Source organism: Linepithema humile, chromosome 5 (genome assembly GCF_040581485.1).
Source record: "Linepithema humile isolate Giens D197 chromosome 5, Lhum_UNIL_v1.0, whole genome shotgun sequence".
Lineage (NCBI taxonomy): Eukaryota > Metazoa > Arthropoda > Insecta > Hymenoptera > Formicidae > Linepithema > Linepithema humile.
Window position 1 is genome coordinate 3,209,282 of NC_090132.1, and position 19,147 is coordinate 3,228,428.

Genomic DNA, 19,147 nt, shown 5'->3' on the forward strand with positions numbered 1-19,147 from the left:
CCGCGTGATTACAGGAGCCCGGCAGTGCAAATCCTTATACGACGGACAAAGAATAAGAGAAAGGGAGCCCCTGTCGGTCCCCTTTGGCCCTGCAGATTGAATTACCGTTGTATTCCTCTGTCGGTTTCGCGAAGTGGAAGTGGGAACAGGACTAGAAACAGGAGTAGCAGAAGCCAAAGGAGAGGGACGTAGTAAAAGACCGGCCGTGGGCAACGTTAATTGGACGGATGATGCCACTAAATCCTGAGAACCTAGGAAGGCAGGGGCCATCGAGGGTGGAGAGTCAGAGGCGCTTTGTCAGAAATTAAAGGGAAAGCGCGGCGAAGGCGTCGGGGGAAAAAATGTGGATGAAACCGTGACATTCTGCAACGCGGCAGCCTGAGAAAGCGGCAGATAAGCGTCGGGGATTGACATCCTCGAAGGAGACGATGCGAGAAAAAAAACGACCGATTAACCACGACGAGGAAAATCAAAAAGCTATGATGGCAGACTTGAGAAAACAAATGTAACACGATTTTCAGGATTAAGCATAACTTGACAGTTTATTTTTATGTACTCGTTCATTTCTTAAATAACTTATTTGCTTCACTTTCTATTCTATTAATATCAGATCATATATCAAGATTTTATATCCTTCAAATAGCTGGTAGCTGTGACAATATTTTGTTTAAGAAACAACAACATCACTAATTATTCACAATATAATTGGTAATTCACATTTTAATTCAGGATTATTCATATCTATTCAAAAATGTTTGTTATTCTTATTAGAGAATCAAATATGCTAATTAGTTAAGAATAAAAGAACTTTTTTCCGCAAATATGATGATAATAATCAACAATGGAAAATAATCTCTTATCGTTGCTTATTGAACTCAAACCACTTTCACGTTTATAGATATGAAATCTTTCGCAGGATATCGAGATAATTTCAGTCATATCGTGATGTACTCTTTTTAACTACATTCACGTAGCAATGCGTAGCGCAAAGAGTTAACGGTATTTTGCGCACAACTGTCATATCTCGTTCGATATAAATTACTTTATTACGACTGACGTGCACTGAGGCGGATATGTGCGAGTATTGGTGAGTCCTCTTTGTGATTTCGTGGGTGGCTCGACGCTCGTTAATATTATATATGACGATACTTTCAAACTACCGCCGATTATTTTTTCCGCTCGCTCCCCTATCTAAACGTTTACCGCCTCTATCGACTGCTTTCGATAGATTACAGCGAATACGTGACTCTCATCACGCGAATAATATTCCAAATGTATTTCGTGCAAATTGCACGATATCGCCAGTGGAAAATGCGAATGCTATAATATACCGTACGTAAAGGTCATATCAGTATCGGATGTATAAAACAACTTGTTGTATCACTAAAATAAAATCTACTTTCTTGAATCATAGAAATAACTGTTCTCTACAATGCGAGCTTAGGTTGAATAGGAATCTAAAAATCCAACTAATCCAATAATAGCTGTACAACTTTTATCATTAATAAATAAAATAAAGTAAAATTATTTTAAAAAGTTCTTGGATAAAATTGCATTCACAGTTATTGTTAAAAGTCGTGATTGATAACAGAATGCACGTGCCACATTGTTTGATTGTGTATTTTCATTGCGTTCTTCAATATCGCGACTATTCCAATACTCGGCGCGATAACCCTGCGACTGTTGCGAAACAGGCGAACAATATACATTTTGTCGTTACGACAATCGGACGATAAGAGGCCAATAAAGTTTCTCCCCAACTAACATCCTCGTAAAAGTGGCGGCAATGACCTCATCAGATCTAGATTCACACTAAAAGAATCGATATAATGTCGCAAAAATTATAATGTAAAATAAAAATCGCGTTCCCATTAATAAATTATGTTTGTGGAAGAATACGTTAAATAAATTTGCAATAGTTAATACATTTAAAAAATCTTAATTACAAATATATTCATATTTTCTTGATATTTTGATTATCAAATTAATTATAAAATTATTTTTCACATATATTATTACAAAACATGTATATAATTTATATTTTTAAAATTATAAATTTTATTATTATTAAAATAATTTTAAAATTAATATTTCAACATAGACAATCTTTTATCCTCCTAGTTTAATCAATCACGTTATTCACATATTTCGATTAAAGCTTTCTTTTAAAGAGGAACATTCCATGAATTAATCGTGCAGGAATACCGTCATTTTGACATTAATTTAAATGTCACGTTCAACTCGAAATTCTCTAGGCGCTGTCACCACGTTACCCTAATTAGCCGAAACGGTGGCAGTGCAATTTTGTCGGATGCATTCCGGCGACCGAGAAAACCGTCGTTGCAAATCAGAGGAAAAAACAGCAAAGAGGTCGCGTTGCATTTACAACAACCATGAATAATCGTACCAACTGTTTTCCCCCCCGCGACAAAACATCGCTCAAAATGAGAGAAGTGTCAGCACACGTGCTTTCGTTCGCTCGTTACCGTGACGACCCACGGAGCCGCGGAGAATTTTCCGGACGATTTTCGCTAGCCGTAATTTCATCCTCGCGGTCGTTTAATTGCCTAAAACAAACGCGACGATATATCGCACGAGTCCTCTTCAGGCGTGAGAATGACGGTCGTCGTCGTCGCCTTCGTAGTCGTCGTCGAATCTCCACCCGGAATTTCAACGACTTCTACTTCCTTTGAAGGTACCTCCCCGCGCCTCTTCTTCCTCTATCACCGTACGCTGTGGACCACACGCAACGTAATACACACCAACACGTACGAAAACGTCGCTGCGCTTTCCCGAGGAAGCCAGGCGTTTCCTCCCGCCGTGCGAGGAAACGCCGCGCCGCGTCGAGAAAACAGAGAGAAAAGAGATAAAAGCGGAAGGCAGCGGCAGGAGGATCTGACCGAGAGCCAACCGCACGAAAATAGCCCCGCGCCGCCGAGGTGCTAAGCTAAATTTTCACCGGACACTACCAGCGCGGTAGTTAAATTTTCGTTTTCAAACTTGCATGCCACGCACGTGCGCGGAATGTGCAAATTAGCGAATTGAGATAGCAAATATACAATAAGCATCCGCGAAACGCTTTTAAGCACGCATCTAAAATGTTCTGAAGCCTGAATAACAAACATTTTCAAAAGTGTAGGCCAAAATGCGCAATTTCAGCTTTTCCGAGATAATTCTGTGCCGACGATCAAAATATTCTACAGATGTTTCGTCAAAAATCTTCAGTATGGACAATAAATTCTAATTCTAGTCTAGTTTTTGGGCGAATAAACGCGCGAGCGCATCGATCGCGAAACGCATCCACGAGGAATGTGTAATCAAAGGAGAAAATTAATCGACAAAACCTCGATGCGAATCAAATTAGTATAATAGCTTCTGCAAAATTAATTTAATTCGTCTCAATTCAATGTGCAATTTATTAATTAAAGCCGAATATAGTATGCTGTTTTAAATACAATATCCCGATAATTTTGTGCGTGTAAAATTATTGCTAATTGAATCACCTTTCATTAACGACAGTTCCTTTCTACAGTCGGATTGCCGCTTTTTAAATAGTTAGATAATTGCGTTAATCGCGCATCTTAACTTTCGAATTACGCAAGAACATACATTGAGAAATAACGCAGACAGCTTTTCCCCGTTGTGAGAGGCGATAAACCATTGGCTACTTTCCGGCATTCCAGATAGCGGCCCATTCCGGCGATAATAGTGCCGTTTCAACGATAATTCAGCGCGAGGTGAGAACTGGCTATAAATTTTTCCGCGTGAGGTGCAATTAGTTCCATGAGACTCGTAAAATGCCGGAGCCGCGTCAAAGCCCGACACAACTTTGCGACGACTTCTCGCAGCGACGGCGAGAACGAAACGATGAGGATGACGATGACGGGGCCTACAACGTTAAACGCGATAAGGAAGGAAACGCGATAACGTTTTCACGCGACTCGGCAGAAAGTTTCCGACGAGCGAAACGGAGGTCGGGAGTTGGATTTAACGATCGGTATTTAAAATCCGGTATCTCGTACAAAGATAGACGAATGATAGTCTGCTGAAAATATCTGCTATAAATATGGAGATTAAAAAATGAAGCAAAAAAGAATGTTTAAATATTTAAATACTATTCAAAAATTGAAAGTTTATACATTCCAAGAGCGTCAAAATTGAAAAAGAACTTTATTCTTCCATTAATTTTGAATGAAATTTTAACTCGAATCCACATTTGTCAAAGAATTTGCGATAAAGGAAAACACACCATTTGGTCTATACAGCGTATGCAGCTCGCAAGAATCGCGAAGCGCACTTGTGCAACATTCTTTCTCTCTTCTCGCCACTCCGCTTAAACGTTCCTCTTCGCCAAACGTTGAAGTGTTGTCCTAGCTGCGCAAACATGTATACTTATTCCATGGCTAAGCAAACGACGATCGCGCCGTCTTCTTATCGAAGACGTTTTCTCCGTCACACAAATTATGCCGAGAAAATTACGAGTCGCGAAGGTGCCATATATACATAAAGCCGACGACGTGCATTATTAAAGCAGCGAAAAAAAGTGGCAACCCCGTTCACGGCGCTGAAGCGCGACCGATACGTAGAACGAGGTTTATGTCCGCCGTGCGCGATGATAGCGGGGCCCCAAGGTCATAGTAAAGTAGCGCAATAAATTAACGCGCACGTCCCGCAATTGCGGGGGTGTTGCGAGCATTTGACTCGATTGATTGGTGGAACGAGCATCAGCCTAGTTGGCCGAACTCTCATCGACGCCGTTGATGGCGGCTGTGGATAAGAAGAGAAAGAGAGAGAGACGGAGAGAGAGAGAGAGAGTGTGTAGAAGAGTACAGGCAGGAACGACCGACATGGTTATTGCAAGATTTATTGCTTCTCTTCGTTTCGTCTCGTCGTCCACGCCGGACGAGGAGCGTGCGATTCGCGAGACCCATCGACGAGGAGGAGCTCGCTCGTTTTCCACGAGTTAACGAGTGCACTTTCTTTTCCTTCCTCTCCCGCCCCGCCTGCAGAGAGATCGTTATTGTCCGTCTAGACTCTCCAGCCTCCTTTTTGCGCCCGCGTGCCCGCGCGCCCCTTTCGCGGTATCGTTACCGCTTCGGTATTTTTAGATCGACCGTCGACGTTACTCGTTATCCAACTGCTCGTGCAACGAATTACCATCACTTCAGAAATGAAACAATCAATGTCATTCGGCGAGTTGAGGAGTGAACGGAAAAGAATTGTACAATCGAGACGTTCGACTCGCGATTTCTACGACATGATTGCACGTTCTAAAACTAATTAAAGTGTCGATGACGCAAAATTAATTCTCACCCGGTGCGGATTGTTTTCGGCACTAAACACGCGCAAATGTTTCATAGAGAAAAGCTGTAGCAAGTTCAATAATTAGTAATTAGAGAAACTTTGCAAGAACAAATGCTCGTTTAAATTTACCGCGAACCAAAAGCAATACTCGATTTATTGTTTAATGCGAGAGAAACTTCTGTCGCGCGAACACAAACTGTAGTTATGAGAAGAAACGCAAAACACTCAGAAGGTCCGAGAAAAGATAAATGTTAATTGCGGGCGGGGAGTTTGTCCCAATTGAGAAATTGTGAAAAACGTCCGGGGCAGGTCGGCGGAGCCGACGTTAATTGGTTGACGGAAAAGAATTAAAAAAGAAGAAAAAGAAAAAAGGCAATTATATCCCCTCGCTATTTGAAGCGACGCTGGGCGACAGACTTCTGTGTGGGTGACAGTCGATTATTCTTCGCGGAAAACAAACACGCGATGCTACGTTGTTGCAACCAGCTTACATAATCGTCGGTAAACGGCGCCAATAGTGAAAACAACAATACAAAAAGAGACCGTACTAATATGCGGCATCAATTCTTTCTCTTGCGTCATTGTTCTTAAAAAAAAATTCACATCAACTTCGGGGACGCGTGATTCAAGAAACTGATCGCGAAAGTGGGCGTGATTATGCAGAAGAAAATCAATTACCAATGCAAAGAAATTCCCATTGTTCTCTAGATAGCGTCTTATCATTATACATTCAACAGTATTAAAGACTTGGATCTCAAGAGAATAAATACAAACCTAATCGTTTAAAAAATTTAATTGTTTTAAGATATAAGCACTTCAATTTTTTTCTTTAACACTTTATATTTCCAGACGCTTTTCGATTTGATGTTCAAAATTATTTCAAATAGTTTGAAATTTGCTAATTTTATCAATTATTTTTATTCGAATTTTATTATAAAAGTGTTTCGGAATGCATGCATCATTGCCTCATCAAATAGCTCGTGAAATACGCTGATGAAAGGGAAAGAACAGTAGAAACAATAACTGGGGTAATAACACGAGTTTCCTCCTTCGTGCTCTTATTGATTTCCGCAGAGAGTCGCCAGATTAATAAAGATCTCAAAGGAACCGAGGTACAAAGATACTCCCCTTCGACGACATCCTGGCGCGCTAGCAATCCATTCGGGATTATTGACACCGAGACAGGTTCCTTGCCTTTTTTTCTTCCGTGTGCGACTCTTTCATTCTCTCGCGCTCCCAATGACGCGCGACGTGCCCTCCGATCAATCACAAGGCTGTCCCTGCGTTGTCTCGTCCCATCGCTACAACGAATGCCATTGTATACTCGAACGCACTTCCTTGCTCTCGTCGCCGCTATATCCTGCCGTCTCCCGACGTATGTCGTGACACGAAGGATGTCAAAATAGAAACAGCGCGATATAAAATTGTACGTTTGATTTTAGAACATCTGTCGGGGAAACTAAAAATATCTATTTTCTCGATCTTTCAAAATATCTACCTTGGCGACAAAATCAGCAAAGAAGCAAATCAAATATCATGTTACACGAACGCTCTTTTCATCGTCAGCATTCGTAGCGAATTATGTAGCTTTATGTATCGTCAATTAAAAATTGATAAAAGACTTTGTGCGTGCATTTTCTATTGCTTGCATGTCGAATTAACTTTCTTCCATACAAAATATAGAGTAAAAGTAGCAAAATATGAAATGCAGAGTACAATATGAAGCCGTTATTCTATTGAATAGCTGTCAAGTCTCGGTTGTCACGGAAAATGAGGAAGTAATTTGCTACTATATTAGCCCCTCTATTTGTGTAAACTCAATTTTACAGTTGCACGGCGAGTCATAATACTACTTCGAATCGAAATTGCATTGTGCCCACTGAAACCTCGTATCTATCTCTCTCTGTCTCTCCCAGCGACGAAATTATTATGCATTACATGTGGAGGAGAGCCAAAGAGCGATCCGATATGTATATGCGTGCCGGCGGGGGATGAGAGAGGAACACGACACAGTAATGACCCAGACGAGCTGCATCCTTGTACCATATAAAAGCGATTCGTGTGTGCGTGGCGCGGCTCACGGTCGGACTATGCATGATGCACGGCGTGAGCGTGTTTTACAAGCGTGCGCGCGACCGAAGATCGCCGCCCGCCCAAAGATTGATTCTTCGCCTCTCTCGGTGCGATACGAGAGAACGGCGAAAATGGTTGACGCGAACGGTTTTCCCCCCGCTGTGATACCGTCGATTTTGTCATCAGCGACGATTGTCGACGGAGATGTCTCGCACAAAGTTCCATTCTAATGAGCCTACATTAGGTATCTTTTGCACGTTTTATTGCCTCCACGATTATTAGCCCGAGGAAATGGCATTCGAGTGATCTGCAGAACATATTTAATCTAGGATTGCGCTTGCAAGATTAAATTTGAGTGATTTGTTTATCTGCCATTTGCATGGCATTCATATATCTCTCGCATGTTGGAATTCAGTGAATTATAGATTGTTTACTGTTCCAAATCTATAGATATAGCGTTGCTATTTCAAAATAGGAAAACTTATAACGTAAACGAGGTTAAAGTAATAATTATAATAAATCAATCAATTTTATACAACTGATACTTGATTCTTATCTTCTTAAATTTCCTTATAATTACTTTCTCGAGTATATTTCAGACTATATCTATATAGATATGGATAAATATAAATTATGAATATAATACTTATAAATACTATGCTATATAAATTATAAATATAAATCAGACTATAAAAGGATAATTAAATTATTTCATGATGCAGATTTAATGCATAATTCATCCGATAGAATTAACGTTTGAAATAAGAATTAGCAAGCAGGAAAGAAAGTCTATTTATCGTGTTTTCCGCGAGACTTTCCACATGTAAAACGCTTGAATTTTTCGAGAGACACGCGTCAGCGGAGCATAAATATACGACGATGAGTCGCTGAGCGAAAAACGCATCCCTCCTGATTGAGGAAGAGAGAAGCGAGGAAGCTACCGTGTTAAGACGGAACGGAGATACTTCGGTTATATAGCACAAGTTGCTGTCTCCTACATCCATAAAAGCAGAGAGGCATAAATAATGCGTTCTCCGTTTCTTTCCATGAGCGCTGCCGACTGGATGCGAGATTATATACACGCGTGGAGAAAAGGGGGCCGCCGCCGCCGCCGCTCGACGAGACGCGACGTTCCCCTCTTTTCCTGTCTTCCTTCATTGCAACGAGGCGTTCGTCATTCGGATTGTGAGAGAGCGGCGATAAATCAATCCCAATATCGCGAGATACTCGCCAATCCAGTCCCATCGGTAGTAGCCGTGATATTTATCAAATTTTTTTGCCGTAATAAGGGACGATATTTTTCCATCCATTTTTCCAACCATGTAAGATTCTCCAAAGGAAATTATATAATCGTCTGTGTCCTTATTTGACAATGATCAAAAAAATTTGGATAAAATCTTGTGAATTTGGACAATTGAATAAATTTAAAAGTTTAATAATTATATTTCAAAAAAAAAAACAAATAAAATATTTTATTCTTTTCAAACCGGATATTTCGTCCGCTCGTATTTGGTTCAACCTATTCTCGCAAATGGGGCTTGGTTATTATCTCTCCGTGTCCAAATTTCAACGAGACCGTAAGTCACACACCATGATGTGGGAAGATTTATGACCACGTAAATTAGCCACAACAGACTTTCCGCGACGCCCGTCCCTCCTCCGACACGGGCGAGAAAATCGCGCGCTTTTCCCCCTTTGTTACCATCTCGCGCGACTCGCGGGGCTAACACCCTTCTCGGCGAAATCAGCAAGGAAAGGAATAAAAAAAAGGAAGATATCGAAAGGAGAGGCGGAGCAGCAGCTTAAGCTTCTCGAGCGCTCGTTCGCTCCCGCATCTCGCGAGAAACGAGGCAATTTGTCCTTCGACAAATTAATTTCTTAAAATATGCAGACCTGCCCGTTGTTGCAGGCAGTTTTATTGCACGGATGTTTTACGGCCACGTATTTTTTTCCTCGCCCTTCACCGTACTTCAACATCCTGCGCGTGAAACCCTCCCCTCCCTCCCTCCCTACGCCACCTCTCCTCGTCTTCCTTCCCTTTTGTCCCGACACTGTAGCGCGTAATTAAAAGCGGCCCGACATCTGCGAGATATTTCATCCGACGAGCGGGAAAACGGACATTGCGAGATACGTCGGAGATTTTAAGCTTGCTAATTTGGAAAATGTCGTATATTAGGTTGCTAAGACTGACATTAGCCCGACGCGTCAGGGGCTAATCGGCAGACCGTCATTAATCACGGCAGCGAGCAATCGGCTTTGATCGCGATCACTCTGCATTGTCGTGCAATGAAATCGCGGTTGCCGCAATTCGTTATGCGATATGTGTCGGAATGATGGTAATAGCGAAATAATTGAGAGAGATGTGTCGAAATGCGGGGAGAGCGCATTTAATGACATGCGACGCCCCTAGCGCTTCGCAATGTTTCCTGCCCGAGACTTTTCTTCTGCCGTTCCCGGCAGCGATCGCTGATGCGCCGTACACACACAATCGTCAACCGGAAGCGCAAAAAGTAAATCGGTGGAAATTTAATAACGCGATGAAACCGCCACACATTCGCTAAATATCATTATCGCATTTGATTCGGTTAATGTAGGCTGCGTAAATAACACGATGCGATTCCCGTAAACAACAATTTTCGAATATTATATACGAAAATAATTTACGTAAAAAGATGTTTGTAGCGCCGATTCTTCTTCGTTTCCTTCTTATTACACCGAGAAATAATTACCGTATTTTTCTCCAAATGTTTTTCTCTTAAATAACGAAGAGTCGGAGAATTGAATCTGAACATTTAGCGCGAACAAGTCTCACAAATTGCATCGATTGCACGCGAGTATTCCATTCTCGATTCCGTCGCTTCGTGCGGCGATCAATTTTCTCGAGCAAAAATCCGTTCCGATACACGTTTTACTACCTCGGAGATCGGAAAGTTCCAGATCACTTGAACGACGGACAAGACCGGTTTATGTCGCGATCGGGAATCAGACGAACCAGACCATCGCCACCGCCGCCGCCACCGCCGCCGTCGTCGTCGTCGTCGTCGTCGTCGTCGTTGTCGTCTTCGTCGTTGTTGTCGTTGTTGTCCTCATAAAAGGAATCGGGAGAAGAAAGAGGAAAGGAGGAAAGACAGAGAAAGAGAGAGAGAGAGAGCTCGTTCCACCGGATGGCGCGAATCACAGTCGTATCGACAACGGTACACGCGTCCCGCAGAGGCTGCGCTTATGAAGCAGATGCACACACACGCTGTATGCAATTGGGTCGCGCAGAGATACATGTACATTCGCCGGACGGCAACGAAAACAAATTCGCGTGTCAAACGAGAACACGCCCTATCGCGCCGTTCCATCTATCAATCGCACATTTACCGATGCGGGCATGAAAGTTAAAAATTAATGATACGTTACGCGACGTCGCGGAAGCTTTGCTTGAAATGTGCGTACATAGGAATTAGGATCGTTGACTTTAATATGTTAAATATCATAACGAAACATTAATCACGACGTTATTAATAAAGTGTCGATTACGTACATCGGAGTGAAATTTTTTTGTAAATTCTGCAAATAAAAAAGTCACTCAATACACACCACGACTCTGTACACTGCACGTGATTACATTATATATTGTCTTGATAAATGGTGCTGTAAGCACCCTCGTTGGAATATTAAAATCCATCATCATAATCGCGCGATACGAAACGAGTATGCGCACATTTCACTGTCGTCGCTTGATTAATATTAATCGTTCTAGATGTATTTGTCACTGCTAACATAAATTGCGTTACTCAAATCCAACAAGCTGTTACGCCAATTGATTAAATGCATATATTTTTACAAGTACGCGATTGTAATGCAATCTAAGCCCGTTGTGTAACAAATACACGTGTCGCGAATACTTATTTAGCGCGACGGAGGGATCGCGCAATAATCCGAATAAATAAATCTTACTTGTTAATGAGACGGATGTACCGCTTGTATCAAGAGTGGAAGAACATAAGAGGAGAAGAGTTCTGGAAAACAAAGATCCCCATTGACGGCGAGTAACACAATGGACATTGCGCGCCGAGTAGCTTTCAAGAAAACCCCTCGCAGCTTTCAAGGATAAAAAGATTTTGAAGATGCAAATTTTGATGGCGCTCTTCCTCCTCGTTATTCATGTGTCTTTCTTAAGAAAACTACTTCGATTTACAGTTATTTACATGCTGAATAAAATCCGTATGGTAAATTTTATCGTGACGTTAAGTACTTTCGTGTGTAAATGACAAATTTAGTTTCGTCGTAATATCAGTTTGCACACCGATCACGCATACGATTTATGTCTACGGATATCATGCGCGTAAAAAAAAAACATAGCCTGCTGGATGTGCGTAATAACGATCATCAATTTTATGTTCTAGTCAAACCCCGATTTAGTCTTGTTCTCCCTCTTTCTCTTTCTCTCCCTTGCTCTTTCCAATTTATAAGCGTAAATCAATTGCGAACACCCCTTGTTTTTTCCAGACAATATAATTCGACGATCGTAAATCGAATACGTCGACTACATTATATTCCTCGTGCGATCTTCGGCGCAAATGATCTTCGCGCATTTGACGAAATCGGGAGGAAGTCGAACTCTTGATCGGGAAAGAAAAAAAAAGGATACGAGCGAAGTGATAGCACCCGTTGAATTCACGTAGAGTGGCTTCTTTTTATTCCATCAACGCGACGATAAACGCGTCGCGCGAGGAGAGGCGAATCGAACAGCGAGCTCCATTGACATCACCCTCGCGAGCGAACGAGCGAGCAAACGCGCGCGGCGCAGAGGAGCAGATAGCAGCTGCACGATAACACATACGTGCGCACGAGTGTACGCTAATATATCGGCCGGCGTCGCGATACGCGCTTATTTCTGCGGTCAATTTATTTATGGAGAACCGATACCGGCGGCGATATCAGTCAGATTGCCGATGAACGAAGGCGAAGTTTCTACACAGAAATACATAAAAGCGAGCAACGCGAGCAACACTCATTACGTTCATAAGCGTTATAGGGAATGCCTTCGGCGCGTAATCAATAGATACTCTGTTCAAATCGTAGCTGCGGAACTAGATAAAGAACGGCTTCTGATAAAACTGCGTTGCGCAGGCAATATCGAATGACGGTCATCGCGGTGCTGCGATACCAACACGTCGCGTTAATATACTTAATTTAAATTATGAACAGTTGTATACGCAAAATTATACGATTATGCCAATTGAGGCGAGATAGCAATTATATACCTGCTGAGAACAATTTCCTATTTTTTTTTAAATCTTAATCTATATTTAGCTCTCTGCAGAGTCAATAAAAATCCGCACACGGCACTCAACACTGTAACAGAATCTTATAATGATTCGGGTTTTCCATTCGCTACGCTTCATATAATCGCGATATAACGAGAGGATTAATTTTAATCCGAGCACAGCGCTCGCTACGCGAGTTCCGGTGGGTTAACGGCAAGGCCGACAAAAAGGGAGACTCGCGGCTCTTTTCGGCTTGGGTCGCGCGAGCTGTCGCTACAAGCGAGCGAGCGAGCGAGCGAGCGGGCTGGCTCAGCGATACCACACGGAGAGAGAGGCCGTTGGCCCCGCGGTCGGCGATGCAATGGTGCAGTGTGCAATTCCTCCGACACGGAGGGAAGAGAGAGAGAGAGAGAGAGAGAGAGAAAGGGCGCAAACACACGCACGCACGCGTGTACATACGTGAGAGTGCGGACTCACGCGAGTTCTACGCGAGCATGTACCGTCCGCCAAGTCATCCGCGTGCGGGGGCACGAGAGCGTACGAGAGCCTTGAAGTGCGGATTGCGTGTGGGTCGCGACGTGACGAAAGAGAGGAGGGAGAGTAGAGTGCGAAACGAAGAGATGGGAGAGAGAAAGAGAGAACGTACATGTGCATCAGTTTGTGTCTGAGAAGTATTTACGAAACTGAAGTTTAAGTTGTCACAACGTTCAAACGCCGCGAACGCATCGAGCGAATCAAGCGTAGATGGATGTGCGAGAATTAAGGGAACGTATAGGCGAATTTAATTTGTCAACGCCTGTTAAGCGTTCTCGCGTTAACTTTTCGTCAATAATAATATAAGCAGCAGCAGTCTAACAAAATAATAGATGTGTGCAAAATTCGTAGCGATAGATTTCTGCACGCTTCCGACTTTACTCATTTACCTGTGACTTTGTAAGTCGCGATACACATATTTTTCAAAATATTCAATGTTATATTATCTTCTTCCTTGAAATCGAAAAGTTTCAAACTTGCATTGATTTTGGCTAATGTAGCTCGCCAAAACTCATTCGCAACGCATGATAACTGATGAAAAGGGAGATTAACATGCGCTCTGCGCGCAGCACAGATATTAAATCCTAAATTAACAAATAACGTGCGTGCAGTAGCCGGTAAAACGTCAAAACCGAGATTACATCACCGCTGCGCATTACGCGGTCCATTTCCAAACTGAATGCACATTTTCGTAAATAGCATTGGGCGCGAGAGGTCCATTCAGTGCTCTCGGAACAATCCGCTTCCCCGATGAAAAGCTGCATTCTATTCATGAAATGTACAGGAGACAAAACGAGAGCGAGCGAGAGAGAGAGAGAAAGAAAGCGGGGGAGACGAGACGACGGCGGGCACTGAATATTGGTCGGATTCGAGGAGAAGACGGGCGTGCGCGGGTCGTCTCGGTGCAGGGAACCCGATGCCCCGGGGCACGGGATATGGCCGTCATCGTCCTTCGTGTTCCCGGGAAGCGAAAATGTATGTGAGAAACACATAGCCGATGTTCCGGCTGTTGCCAATTTCCTACGGGTCGACCGGAGCCACCTCTACGCGGCGTAAGCGGGCAGGCAGACGCGCGCGCGCATGCACGTCGACGTGCTTTCTATTTATTTATTTCCCGTCTGCGACAACCTCTCCGGGAAGTGCCGCGGGGGTTCGAGTACCGAGGGCCAGATGGGAACCGCGTCGCGATATCGCTTATTGCTTGTTAGAGCCGCTCGGCGACGCGCAGCGGCTTTCTTCTTCTGGGCACGGAAAGAAAATCTCTCACGGCGCGACGCGTCGAGAGACAGTTCGCGGAGGACGCGATTTTTCTTGTTCCTTTTACGGGCGACATGTACGGGCGAGTGCGCCATGCTGCGAGCGTTCCCCGCTGCGAGAAGAACTTCACGTGGAAATTTATCCGCTTTCTAGACAGCAATTAGTTGGAATTTTTTTGTTGTTGTAAATAACTTCATCGCGCAGCATTCACAATGTAAATAATGTAAATAACTTTATCGTTGCCATTCGAATCTGCTCGCGACTCGTACGTAATGCTATTTCGCGATACGAGCACTCCGAGATTAAGCACGGAATCGTGACGGTAATATGAGATAACGGATATATCGTATCGCCGATTAAAAGCATAAGAAGACACGTGCTGTCCGAGGATCGACATCACTTCAGATGACGTGTTTATTTACGATAGACTGACGCGTATCGACCTTCGTCGGTGTGGAATTAAATTAGGCGTTAATTTCGTCCCTCGCGCATAATACGCCGGCGATGACGACAATCGAACTCACCGGCCATTGTACTCGACAAATTAATGCGTCACGAATGAATGGGAGGTCATTTTGACACGAATGTTATCCCGGCACCGCCGATAACACCCGTCGTGATGACACCGTGTGCGCGCGCGATTACCGAAAAAATCGGTCGAAGAAGCGTGTCGAATCCGAAACGTCACGCCTCCCAATCGCCCGCTAACGCCCGCGATTTTTCTCCCGGGGTTATTTCGCCCGGGTTCATCGGCTGGCACGCCGAAAGTCTGGCTTCTTCCCACGAATAAAGAACGCTTCTGCTCGCGCGAAAAACTCGTCTGGTGTCTGGCCCCCGCCTGCACCGCGCGCGCCCTTCGCGCCACCACCCTGCCCGCCCTTCCTCACGCACACTCGGTTTCGACTTTATTGGTGAAATTTATTCGCCGGCGAAACGAACGAATCGCGTCCCGCACACGATGTCGCATATGTCGGCTCGATGTTCAGACGCCTTCCCCTGCGTTACTGCCGGTGCAACGCACCGTGCGAAAACACGAATGTACGCGGCAAAAACCGTTTGTACATTGATCGAACTGACAGCGGACATATAGCATTACTTTGTCAAGTCCGTCGCGGATGCCTCGGAGACTATTTACGATCGTATCGGAGATTATTTCGCTTCTCTATATTTATCCAGTCGCGCATAATATTGTGTACAAATGACACTTGAGAATGTAATCTGCCGAGTGTGAGGGAGAGATCACTGTTAATCCCTTATCGAGATGTGAAAGACTGTAACCGATAATTATGCTAATGTCGGTTAAGCGGGAGAGATTTCGCGTTCTGAACTTCCCGAAATCTTTATCGCGATGAAGACGCGGGGAAAATGCGCGCGCGGAATACACGCGTCGAGCCGGGGATATTTCCGAACCGAGGGCGTATCTGTCTGTCGCCTGTGAAAAATCCACGAAACGTGCAACCGCATAATACAGAAAATCCCGAGTATGCGGCGGCTCCCCCCACGACAGGAATGTAACGCCGAGTTCGCTATGCCCGATGCTTGGTAAGCTTATAACAGCATTCGTTATTAGAACGGCGACACTCAGCGCGCTCAGGACACTGGCACGACGCTTCATAAATATAAATTCGAATGCATAATCGATGAAAGCGAGCGTCTACCGAGTGATGGCAGCCGCATGACAAATGGGCGCGCCGGAGTCATCATCATCGTTGACATCGATCGGTCGCGGGGGGGGGAGGGGGGGGGGGCACTCGCGACGGTCGTACTTTGAATCAGAAAAAAAAGCCATTGCAGTGAAAATTGTCGGCGCGATCATATTTCGACGAGAAACTCTCAGTCTTCAAAATATGATTATATAATATACGAATGTGATGTTAGATTTTCACACATTACATTTTCGTAAAACATTAATGGATCGCAAATGTTATATTTATCGGCGATGATTTTGTGAAATCGCTGAAATAACTATTTGATTCGTCGCAAGCATGTTTATCGTTATATTGATTCGATGCCGCAAATGCACCGAAAGACGAACAATAATAATCCGCGAATAGCGATATAAAATCAAATTGGATTTTCCGTTTTGATTAAATAAAATAACACCGAGCCGGCTGCACGGGACCATTGTTACTAATTCCGAACGATTCGGCCAAGGCCACACGCGTGCAATGACTGCTCACGATGCGTATCGCCGCGCATAGCGCGTTGCATATAATATTGCGGTTCAAGTTTAGTCGCGTTGCATTCTCCGCAATATACTGGCGGTCTCGTTCGCCGCTTATCGCGCGTTCCACTTCCCGTCAGGAATTCACTTATCTGAGAATTATTTTAGCTCAACGCTACACGCCCACGTCCTTGACAAAATTATTTAAACCGTGAGCAATAAAGCAGTTTGTTAAATTAATTAAATTTATTATCGTTTGACAAATATTGAACGCTGATAATTTTTACGTCGATTAAATTGATCAAGCCTTTTTCTCAGCAAACTTTTTCTCTAGTATTTCTCGTGCGTTTATAAATAATTGTAAGGCGCTCATATTATACGCTTTATATTTATTGCCGTACAATTCCGTACAATGCCGTGTATTTATTGCTCGTAATCTAAAAGTATTATTAACACAAAAGAATATAAAAATACCACTTCTTTATGTTTCCATAATATTTTTATATTTGCCTTTGCGATAAATATTTCAACGTACCGCTAACAAATTGCAGTTTTAAAATACATTGGCCGATAATCGCGATTAAGTTGTGTAATCAAATAAATGTGACTCGTTCCTCGTCGTTCCTATTCGTCTTTTGCTTCTAAGAAGCTTTCTGTCAGTTTCAAAAAAAATTTTTCAAATTGCTCTAAAAGAAATTCTTACTCCATCCTGGCAAGTTCTTTATTTCACTGGATCGTCAGAGTCCCAAATTCCTCCTGAATTTCCGAAAAGGTCTTGCCCTTGGTCTCGATCATGCAGAAGATCACGAAGAATACGCTCAGAGCGCATATCAGAGCGAAGAAGGAGAGCACCACGGCACTACCGAGTGCGTCAACAGCGCTATGAAAGGATATCGTGATTGTGAAAGCCATCAGCCAATTGAGAAAAGCCGCGCTGGACGACGCCGCGCCCTTCAAACGTATTGGGAAAATCTCGCCCATGTAAGCCCAGGGAATTGGACCTAGCATAAAATCGAATACTCAGATTTTCTCGAAAAATAATTGCGTATAAGAAAAAAAAGAATTTATACCGGCATAAGTACTTCCTTGGAAAATGTGAATTGTATACCATAAAACTGGGAGGGTTTAACTCTAAGAAAGATGCAAGAGAAATTACCGTGAATTTCTTCCGTAATAAAGAAGTAATAAAGAGGATACGGTGTTATTTCCGCGAATGTACGCATTTTCTGATTATCTCGATTAATAAGAGCGCATCGTCGGTCTGCGCTCACGTGTCGTCATTACTAACCAGCTCCGAAGCAGAAGGCGAGTATGTAGATGCACACCGACGTCAGCGGCAGCCAGTGCATCTGATCCGCCTTTTCCGGCTGATAGGTCTTCAAGACGAAGAAAACCGCTAAGGCCGACAGGCAGACGCACATTACTGCCTCGGAGATCACCATGAGTAGCTTGCGCCCAAGCTGCGAACGTTTCGATCGCAGCCGTTAATGTCGGCCGACCGATAGATAAATTATAGATCGCGAAATCTGTGAAACACGACTCGATATCACGATAATCTATTAAAGTAACCTTGTCGATCAACAGCGTCGCCGCCACGCAAGCCACCACCTGGACGACGCCGAAAATGATCAGCTCGACCAGCGACTCCATGCCGACGCCCGTCGCCTCGAGAATCGACACGCCGTAGAAGATCATAGCGTTGATGCCGCTAAATTGCTGAGCGAACATTAAACCATAGGCCACGCCCAGAGTCTTCAGCACGGGCTTTTTCATAAAGATCGATATGTTGAATTTTTGCTGCTTGCTAATTTCCACTTGTTCCTGTTTCCTCCCGTTTCAAACATTACGAAATTAATACAACTTACATCCGGCATATACGATTTCTGTGCTCTTATGCATTGTCTAATGAAATTAATCGATCAAAGCAATTAAATGAATCTATCAATCTCTAATTCAGATCTATAATAAATTTGTCTTCAATTAGCAAACTGTTTTACAAGTATTTTTTAATATATTTCAAAAGACTCAAAATTATGAATGAAAAAATATACAGAAACTTATATATTTTTCAAAATTAGAAAATAGTAATTAATTCCAAAAAATTGCAAACCTGAAACGCCTCGATCTCCGGCTCGATGTCGAAATCTGGGCCGCGAAAGAATCGCATGGACTTTCGCGCGGCTTCCTCCTTATTTTTGGTCAAGTAGAACAGCGGGCTCTCCGGCACGAAGGCCATTGCCACGCCGAACACGACCGGCGCGATGCAGCAGAGACTAGATATCGCGGCCACGTCTTGCGTGAAACCGGTGCAGTACGCGTACAATATACCGATCACGAGCAACAACTGGAAGAAGACGCCCGTCGTCCCTGTTACGAGAAAGGAAGAATCGCATAATGAAGCTGCTATTCCTTTTTGCTGCCGGTAAATCGCGCGCGTGCATTAGCGATGCAAGGAGAACGGGCTCGTGAGCTGAACGATGATGGACACTAATAATCTCGCTCTGCGAGTTATCTTACTTCGTGCCGCGATTATCCCCGACTGTATTATATCATACAT

At 43.6% G+C, this 19,147-nt stretch overlaps 1 protein-coding gene and 1 long non-coding RNA gene across 5 annotated transcripts in view; one reads left to right on the forward strand and one right to left on the reverse strand.

The window, feature by feature from the left end:
* Nucleotides 1-19,147, forward strand: part of LOC137000135 (uncharacterized) — a 240,351-nt gene that overhangs the window by 210,147 nt on the left and 11,057 nt on the right. The gene's annotated exons all lie outside the window — the stretch shown is intronic.
* heca (headcase) overlaps nucleotides 1-19,147 on the reverse strand; it is a 157,281-nt gene that overhangs the window by 64,127 nt on the left and 74,007 nt on the right. For 2 of the 4 annotated variants that reach the window (XM_067355962.1, XM_067355961.1), the window contains exons 3-6: nucleotides 18,701-18,957; nucleotides 18,160-18,411; nucleotides 17,879-18,050; nucleotides 16,963-17,591 (exon numbers count right to left, since the gene is read on the reverse strand). The exons of 1 other annotated variant lie outside the window; for it this stretch is intronic. In XM_067355962.1, coding sequence (XP_067212063.1) covers nucleotides 17,317-17,591; nucleotides 17,879-18,050; nucleotides 18,160-18,411; nucleotides 18,701-18,957 — 956 coding nt within the window. In that variant the 3' untranslated portion in view covers nucleotides 16,963-17,316. Of the gene's footprint in view, nucleotides 1-16,962; nucleotides 17,592-17,878; nucleotides 18,051-18,159; nucleotides 18,412-18,700; nucleotides 18,958-19,147 lie in introns of those variants that run through there. One more of the 4 variants, XM_067355963.1, reaches the window with a different exon arrangement.